Source organism: Chinchilla lanigera, unplaced genomic scaffold (genome assembly GCF_000276665.1).
Source record: "Chinchilla lanigera isolate Chin_1 unplaced genomic scaffold, ChiLan1.0 scaffold00094, whole genome shotgun sequence".
NCBI classification, from domain to species: domain Eukaryota; kingdom Metazoa; phylum Chordata; class Mammalia; order Rodentia; family Chinchillidae; genus Chinchilla; species Chinchilla lanigera.
In genome coordinates this window covers 1,431,972-1,440,821 of record NW_004955495.1, presented here as the reverse complement: position 1 = coordinate 1,440,821, position 8,850 = coordinate 1,431,972, and the positions used below count along the sequence as shown (strand labels likewise).

General features: G+C 58.2%; 2 protein-coding genes across 3 annotated transcripts in view; one reads left to right on the top strand and one right to left on the bottom strand.

Annotated features, from left to right (window-relative positions):
* The window catches only part of Angptl6 (angiopoietin-like 6), a gene marked incomplete in the record, with an annotated part of 9,305 nt that extends 5,507 nt beyond the window's left edge, over positions 1-3,798 (top strand). For both annotated transcript variants that reach the window (XM_013505315.1, XM_013505314.1), the window contains 5 exon segments: positions 1-243; positions 975-1,149; positions 2,140-2,327; positions 2,397-2,667; positions 3,393-3,798. In XM_013505315.1, coding sequence (XP_013360769.1) covers positions 1-243; positions 975-1,149; positions 2,140-2,327; positions 2,397-2,667; positions 3,393-3,583 — 1,068 coding nt within the window.
* LOC102027994 (chromosome unknown open reading frame, human C19orf66) overlaps positions 3,787-8,850 on the bottom strand; it is a gene marked incomplete in the record, with an annotated part of 5,359 nt that continues 295 nt past the window's right edge. The window contains 8 exon segments of the mRNA XM_005405581.2: positions 3,787-4,033; positions 4,886-5,040; positions 5,139-5,242; positions 6,472-6,621; positions 6,813-6,851; positions 8,003-8,052; positions 8,193-8,316; positions 8,789-8,850. Coding sequence (XP_005405638.1) covers positions 3,810-4,033; positions 4,886-5,040; positions 5,139-5,242; positions 6,472-6,621; positions 6,813-6,851; positions 8,003-8,052; positions 8,193-8,316; positions 8,789-8,809 — 867 coding nt within the window.

Sequence of the window (8,850 nt, the reverse complement as noted above, 5' to 3'; positions counted from 1 at the left end):
GCGGAGCCAAAGTCCGGGGCGGAGCCTACATTGGGGGCGGGGCTCGGGGCGGAGCCTGCCTCCGCGCTGGCGCTGCTCAGCGAGCGCGTGCTGCACGCGGCGGCCGAGGCGCAGCGCGCTGCCGCCCGCTTCCACCAGTTGGACGAGAAGTTCCAGGAGCTGGCGCGGCTCGTGAGCCATCAGGGCGGCCTCATCGCCCGCCTGGAGCGCTTGTGTCCCGGGGGCGCGGGCGAGCAGCAGCAGGTAACCGCGGGGCCTTTGCTGACAGCAGCGGCTCGCTGTGCGCATGCCCCGTGCGGTGGGTGTCCTGCAACCCCATCTCTTATCCGCAGTTCCGAAATCCGGGAAAAAACCCAAACCGGATTGTAGCCCCTCCCCGCTGCTTGTTTGGGTCCAAACGTGATTAGTGGCCATAGACATAGTCTCACCTCATCCACTTGATGTGAATCTTCGTAGGATCCTGTACTGAAGGTTATTATCATGTGAAGGGCAAACGATCACTGTTCATCTCTGGAACATGTCTGGGCCCGGGTTTGGGATGGTTGCTGACAGTCCCTACTTACAGAGTTGACAGAAATTTGGGAAGTCGGATGTGCTTTTATTATTACCACTTATAGATAGGGAGACTGAGACACAGAACAGTTATGCTGTGAACTCCATAATGGGAATATTATGGGAACCCCCTTTTTTTTTTTGCGATAAGATCTATGTGGTATAGGTCTGGCCTTAAATTTGCGATCCTCCTGCCTCAGCCTCCCTAGTTCTGGAATTGCACGTGTACACCACCATACGCTGCCTGGCTCCCGGGTGGGATTCAGCTCAGCTGTATCTGCGCTTTGAAGCCAAGAGTTAGGCTGGGGAGAGTCAGTCTAGGGCTGGGACGTCCCCTCCTGCCTTCCTGTTTATCTGGGTGCTAGGAGAGTGACCCCCCCAGCTGAGGGTTAGGGCGATTGCATTTCCGATTGTTACCCCAGGTCCCGCCCCCGCCCCTGGTGCCTGTGGTTCCCTTGAGTCTGGTGGGCAACGCCAGTAACACCAGGAGCCTGGACCCAGCCCCGGAATCCCGGAGAGACCAGACGCTCAGACAGCAGGGGCCCCTGGCCTCCCCCTCACCCGCAGGGCGCCCTGCCAGCCCGACCAAGCCAGCAGGTAAGAGGCAGGCAGGATGTTACGGGCGCGAGTAGCCCCAGTGCAGTATGGGTAGCAGGAAATAAAAGGATTCCTCTCAGGTGAGTGGCCTGGAAGAAATGATGCTCTTATTCTGATAATGGAACAGGGAGATAGGGCTCTTATTCTGCTAAACCCACCAGAGCTGAGATGCCACTCATGGTTGGTAGCATGCTGGCCCAACATGCTGAAGGGTCTGGGTTACAGTACTGCATAAAACCAAACCAAAACCAAAACACCAGACTTCTAACGATGCTATGCAAATAGCAAAAGGAGAAATTAGTAGAGGAAGAACGCTTAATTGATGAGGGACAGATTTAGGAACGCTCCTTTGGGAGAAGGCAAGTTGGTTCAGAGTATCATCAGGACTTTTTTTTGGTCTTTTTGAGACATGGTCTTGCTACACCGTTCAGGCTGGCCTTGAGATCACTTTGTAGCCCTGTAGATTCTCCTGCGTCAGCCTCCCGCGTGCTGGGATTACAGGCGTGTGCCACCACACCCGGCTGGATTTATATTTTATTTTATTTATTTATTTTTAGGGCCGGGGATATATAGCTCAGCGGCGTAAATGCCTGCCTAGCAAGTGCAAGGTCCTGAGTTCGATTCCCAGTTCCAAAAAAAGAAAAAAAAAAGAATTATATTTATTTTTTGGTACCAGGAATCGAACTCGGGACCTTGCGCTTGCCAAGCAAGGCGCTGTGCCACTGAGCTACATCCCCGGCTGGACTTATGTTTTAGTGGAAACACAGAGCCTGATTTAAAAGGCCCAGACTCCCTATTTGCTCTGGTAAGAGAGGAGGGACTTATAGTCTTCCAGAGGTACAGAAATAGCACTTAAGTGTCCTTACTCAGGTGAGGGAAAGGAAGAAGGACTCCTGTTTTGGTGAGGGGACCAGAGGGAATCAGGACTCTTATTCTACTGAGGGATTGGTTGGGCCAGGCCGTGCCTCTCCCATGTTCCTGTGCTCACAGGCCCGTGGCAGGACTGTGCTGAGGCCCACCAGGCGGGCCACGGGCAAAGCGGGGTGTACGAGCTGCGCCTCGGCCGGCAGGTGGTGTCTGTGTGGTGTGAGCAGCAGCTGGAGGGGGGCGGCTGGACTGTGATCCAGCGGCGGCAGGACGGCTCTGTCAACTTCTTCACCACCTGGCAGCAGTACAAGGTGGGTATGGCAGGCAGAGGCGGGCCGGGCGGGGCGGGCACTGGTCCCTGACGCCTCGTCCTCTCGCAGGTGGGCTTTGGGCGGCCCGACGGGGAGTACTGGCTGGGCCTCGAACCTGTGCACCAGCTGACCAGCCGCGGGGACCACGAACTGCTGGTGCTGCTGGAGGACTGGGGGGGCCGCGGGGCCCACGCCCACTACGACAGCTTCTCCCTGGAGCCCGAGACCGACCACTACCGCCTACGGCTCGGCCAGTACCACGGGGACGCGGGGGATTCTCTTTCCTGGCACAACGACAAGCCCTTCAGCACAGTGGATAGGGACCGAGACTCTTATTCTGGTGAGGAGAGCTGCTATTCTGGTGGGAGGACGGGGCAGTGTGACTCCTAGTGAGGAAATGGGAAGTGGTGGGGTGCGATTCTCTTCTGGTAAGCTTTAGAGTGAGGAAACTTCTCTTCTGGTAAGAGAACAAGCACAGGACTTTTATTCTGATAAGGGGATGGGGAGTCCATATTCTTTCTCTGAAAAGGCCAAAAGAATTAAGAATCCTCTTCTGGTGGAAGGTAGACGGCAGGAGCTAGAACATTTCTTTGTTTTGTTTTTTGAGACAGGGTCTTCTTATGCAGCCCCGGATGGCCTTGAACTTACCATGTACCCCAGGCTGGCTTCAAACTGGCAGCGATCTTCCTGCCTCAGCCTCTTAAATGCTGGGATTATAGGTGTGCGCCACCAGGCCCGGCTTAGAACATTTTAAAAAATCTAGCCTTGTGCCTGCTGAGCACATGCTCTACGGCAGCCCAGACTTACTGCAGAAAGGAAACAGAGAATTTGTTTTGTGAAGGAATGGCTGGACTTCTACTTGGTAGAAAACACAGGAAAGGCATGACTTATGTTTTGATAAGAAGACAGAAAAGGAATTAAGGCTGTTACTCCAAAAGTGGGAGCTTTTATTCTGGTGAGGAGACATCAGGGTTTATATGCAATAAGACTAGGAAGGGCGAGGGGATGCCTAGCGAAAGCCTTGCACGAGGAGGTACTGAGAGACGCTTTTCTTTCACCCCTCAGGAAACTGTGCCCTGTACCAGCGTGGGGGGTGGTGGTATCATGCCTGTGCCCACTCCAACCTCAACGGGGTCTGGCACCGGGGTGGCCACTACCGAAGCCGCTACCAGGACGGTGTCTACTGGGCCGAGTTCCACGGCGGGGCTTACTCGCTCAAGAAGGCCGCCATGCTCATCCGGCCCGTGAGGCTGTGACTCTGTCCCTCTGTCCCCGCGGTCCAGGGTGACCCAGCCACGCCTCCCTTGCGGCTTGGCTTCTGTCCCAGCCTGTCCCACGGCGGTGGATCTGGTTCCCGGGGCCCCTGAAAGCAGGGCCCAGGAGCCCCCTGCCAAAATCTCAGGCCCAGACGGCGCCCGCGGGCATCTCTGTGTGGGGTTGAGCTCAGAGTCGCTAAGAACACAGTACCGCAGCCTGGCGTGCTCACTCGCGGGGCCCGGCCGCCTCCTCGCCCTCGTCCTCGTCCTCCTCCTTCAGGTCCTCCAGGATGAGGTCGTCCAGGTCCTCCAGCAGCCCGCCCTGGCTCAGGCAGGTGGCCACGGTGGAGCCGCTGCTGATGTGAGGGAGGCTGGGGTGCAGGACCTTGGGCAGGTGGTTCTGCTTGCGACTCTTGGGGTGAGCGCAGGAAGTCCCGGGCACGTGGGGCTCTGGGAATGCAAAGGGGCAGAGGCCACAGGAAAGGGCCGAGAGCTGCAGAGAGCTCAGACCGAGACCGCAGCAGACCAGGGGCATGGTCACGCGGGGCGGGGGTCACAGGACGCAGAGCGGGAGCCAGGCCTCAGAGGCCGTGGGTACCTTGTGTGTCCAACGTGGCCCTGAGGGTGGGTGGGGGACTAAGTAGTTAAGGGGACTGAAGCTTCCTTGTTTGTTTTCTGAGACAGGGTCTCACTGTGCAGTTCAGGCTGGTCTTGAGCTCACTTTATAACCCAGGATGGCTTTTCCTACCTCAGTCTCCCAAGAACTGGAGTTGCAGGTGTGCGCCACCACGCCTGCCAAACTTCCATATTTAAAAAAATTTATTTTTCTGATTTTGGGTCTTGCTCTGTAGCCCAGGCTGGCCTTGAGCTCCCTATGTAGCCCAGTCTGTCCATATTTATTTTAGTTTTCACAGTTCTGGGGATTGAATCCAAGGCCTTTCCGCTGAGCTACACACCCCAGTGCCCCTCGCTTGGGTGTTTGGAGACAGGGTCTCACTAGGGCTTGAACTCACTACACAGCTCAGGCTGGCCTCTACCTGCTGGCAATCCCGGGGCCTGGCTACCGCGCCCAGCCCCCAACCCCTTTTTAAAATTTTTGTATTTTGAGACAGGGTCCTGCTGTCACTCAATTGCCCAGGCTAGGTTTGAACTTGAGATTTTCCTGCCTCAGCCTCCCAGAGTGCTGAAATTACAAATGTGCCACCACGCCTGGCTGAAGCCACCATACTTAAACCTGCAGGAGAGGACACAGACTCTGCCTGTCAGTGTCCCCCCAAAAGTCCCCCCGCCTCAGGGCCTCACCTCGCCGGTTGTAGCAGTCAGCAGCCGAGCAGGAGTGGGTGTGCGTGCTGCGCCGATCCATGTTTGTGTCCAAGCGCGGGGGTAGGATCCGTGTCGGAGACACGGGGTAGCCACACCCGTAGCAGGGAGACTGGGACTCCATCTGTGCCCAGCCGCTGGGGGCACGCAGGGCAGTTGAGGGTCTGGGGCGGGGCGGGGCTGGGCTGGGCGGGTGGGGCCAGGGACTGGGGCGGGGTGGGGGCGGGGCCCTCACCGGAACTTGTGCCGACACTTCGGGCAGTGGAACTCGGCCAGCCCCCACATCTTGTCGTGTGGCACTGGCTCGTAGCGCTTCCGGCATTTGCGACATCGGGACACCTGAGGGTGTGCGGAGAGGGGACCAGGGGTGGTCAGAGGCGGCTGGGGTTAGGATCAGGGCCGGCGATGGACTGCAGTGGCTGGCGTTGGCTACAGAAGGGATAGTTACACCAGGGCAGTGGGCAGACACTGGCAATCGGGGTTCCCTGCCAAGAGCAAGCGAGCTGGTTAAGGAAGCATTTGCCACAAGCACAGCACTTAGTAATCAGGGGATGCAAAAGTCAGATTTGGGGTTGTGGTGTGGGGGCCAAGTTTGACTTTTCTTTCTACTGGGGATTGAACCCAAGGCTCTGGCTCTGAGCCACAGCCTCAGCCTTTCTTTAAAAAATTCTTTTTTAAAATTTTGAACAGGGTCTCCATAAGTTCTCCAGGCTGAGCTTGAATTTGCAACCCTCCTGCCTCAGCCTCCCAGAGTGCTGGGATGACAGGAATGAGCCACTGCCCCTGGTTCCATGCTTGATTTCTGAAGTTGCTGTCACACTGCAGCAGCATCAGGGTCAGGCCAGGGGGGCAAGGATTTCAGCCTCTCAAATTCAAGGTCAAAAGTCCAGCTTTGAGGTAGGGCGTGGAGGCGCATGCCTATAATTCCAGTACTTGGGAGGCTAAAGCAGGAGGATCACTGTCCTTTCGAGGCCAGCCTGGGCTACATAGTGAGTTCAAGGCCAGCCGGAATTACATAGTGAGACCATCTCAAAAAAAAAAAAAAAAAAAAAAGTCCAGCTTTGAACACAGCGCTCTGGTGCACGCTGCAATCCCACCACTCGGGAGGCTGAGGCAAGAGGATAGCAAGTTTGATCTATTCAGTATTTTTTTTGTACGGGGAATTGAACTCACAACCTTGCGCTTGCCAGGCAGGTGCTGTGCCGCTGAGCTATATCCCCAGCTAGACAGCAAGTTTGAGCCCATCCTGGGCTGTGCAGTCAGACCTTGTCTCGAAAGAACCAAACACTTGGGAGGCTGAGGCAGGAGGATCATTGCAAGTTCGAGACCAGCCTGGGCTACAAAGTGAGCTCAAGGCCAGCCTGAACGGCACAGCAAGACCCTGTCTCAAAAAGACAAAAGATAAAAACCAACAAAATTGCCAGTGTGGGTCAAGGGCTGAGCTTAGAGGTGAAGGTGAGCTCTGGGGTTGGAGGGCGATGGCTGGGCTCTGAGGACCATCGCGGGGCTGAGGACGGGAGTCAGGATGAAGTTCGGGCAGGAGTCAAGGTCAAATTCTGGGTTGTCACCTGCTTCCGCTCGGCCACGCGGCGCCACCACACGTGGTCACAACTGGAACAGGCGAACTGCCGGTCCACGGCGGGGATGAGGTTGTCCTGGGCGCGCTGGAACATGCGCAGGTTGGCTTCCGTCAGCGGCAGGAGCGAGGTCGCCACGGCCTGTGGGGCGGGTTGGGGACAAGTGGCTTTGCCCTCTTCCTCCACATCCACACTCACGGCCCTCCTCTCCTGACAAACGCGTCCTCCTCCTGCCCCTCGGGGTGCCAGCTCCAGACAGATGGATCCCCACCCGCCACCATCAATGTCCCCCCATGTCCCACAGCCTGGCCTCACTGCAGCAACCAACACACCTGGATGTCCTGGTCCTGCTTCATCTCCTCCGGAGGGTCCTGGACAGAGACACGGGGGCGGGGGGGCAGAAAACTGGGGAAGGCGCCTGTACCTCTTCAGCCTGTTTGCTGGGGGCGGAGCCCATGCACGGGGGCTCCAGAATGGGGAGCCAGGGTTCTGGCTTCATGCAGGAGTAGGGTGCCGGAAGCCGGAAGTGGTGGCACAGGCCCGTAATCTCAGCACTTGAAAGGCTGAAGTAGGAGGATCACTGCAAGTGTGAGGCCAGCCTGGGCTACATAGTGAGTTCAAGGCCGGCCTGAGCTACATAGCGAGACCCTGTCTCGAAAAACAAAACAAACACAAAAACAGTAGGGTGCCCCCCAAGTCACCAGGAGCTGACAGAACAGCACCTGCTTACTGAAAGCTGGGTGTGCGGCCCTAAGTATCCACACAGCAGCCCTGAGAGGTAGACATATCTGTTACCCCATTGCTCAGATGGGAAAACTGAGGCTCAGAGTCTGAGCTCACTCTATGTGAGTGTGGTCGGCAGAGACCTGGACCCTGTACCCCCTCCCTGCCTGACGGTCCTTGATACGGAAGTGATGCCTCACAGATGCAGGTTCGAATCCAGGCTTTACTACTGCCAGCTGTGGGAAAGTGGGCAAGCCCAGGTCCTGATTAACAGGCATCTAAAGTTCAAATGCCGGCTGCCACCTGCTCCGTTCGAGAACCATGCTCAGGGCCTCAGTTTCCTTGTCGGTAGAATGGGAATGATCAGTGACAAAACCCGCCCCTGTGGCCACGAAATTAGTCATCCTCTGCGTCCTGCCACATGGGAGGTGGCCGACCAATGCCACCCGCTGCTGTTATTTCCACCACAGCCTCTAGATGAATAAACGCAAGGTGCGTCACAGACTTGAGTCTCTAACATGACGCCCTTTCAGGCGGGGGAAATCCAGTCCACCGGCCACATGGGCTGAGTGACACATGGCCAAGTTGCACCTGGACGTCACACATTCATTCATTCATCAACCAACACCGAGCGCCCTGCCTCTCCCTCCTTCGTCTCTCCCCCACTGAACCAACCAATCAGCACATAATGAGCGCCCACTGTTTATGCGGTTAAAGCGGGCGACGTTGAGGATGAGCTGGAGAGGGTCCCCACGGCTGGGTCGGGTCCCCTCCTCTAGAGGAGAAGGGGACAGGTTACCTGGGTATCCAGGCCGTTGCTGAGCCCCTGTCCATCTTTCTGCTTGACCCCTGGGGTAGAGTAAGGGAAGGAGCCTTGAAGGAGCTGTCCGGAGTTGCAGGGCGCCCCGAGCCCGCGCCCCAGGCCTCTCCGCCCGCCACGCCCCCTCGGCGCCGCACGTGCCGGCCCGGCCGGGTGACCCGCGGCTCACCGTACACGATGGAGCGCCCCACTCCGGTGTGATCGCTGCCGAATTTCCTCATCAGAACCCCCGCCTTCTTGGGGGACACCTTCCCATGAAACTTCTCGCGCAGGCGCCGGACGCTCTTCTCCAGCTGGGACAGGATAAGAGCGGGGGGCCGGTGGGGGAGGGGAGCCGGAGGCGCCCCGTCCCTCCCCCACCCGGGTGTCACTTCCCGGCCTGAACTTGACCCCGATTTTGGCCTCCGAGTCCCCACCCCCTCCACCCCTACGTGGCATTTCCTGGAGAAAGCCGAAGTCCTCCGGGCCATCGGGGTAGGAGGGTCGCGCACCGGGGCGAGCGCCCCAGCCTCGGCCGGGGGGCAGCTGACCCGCAGCCTCTGACCCCTGACCCTGCAGCCCCCAGCTTCTCGGGGACGCCGCCTTCCTCCTTAGGGGTGCGGGGGTGATGCGGAAGTCGCCGTCCTTTCCCAGGGGGATGATCTGGGTTTAGGACGGGGCAGGGGCTCCCCAGGAACTGCGAGCCTCCCTCCCATCCTAGGCTGCTCCCCAGCGCTCGGCGCCGTCGCGGCCCCCGTGCCCGGGCCTGGCGTGGCCGCGTCCTACCTCCACGCCTTCCTGAGACATGGTGGCGGCGGCGGCGGCGGCGGCTCAGGGCTCCGCGAGGG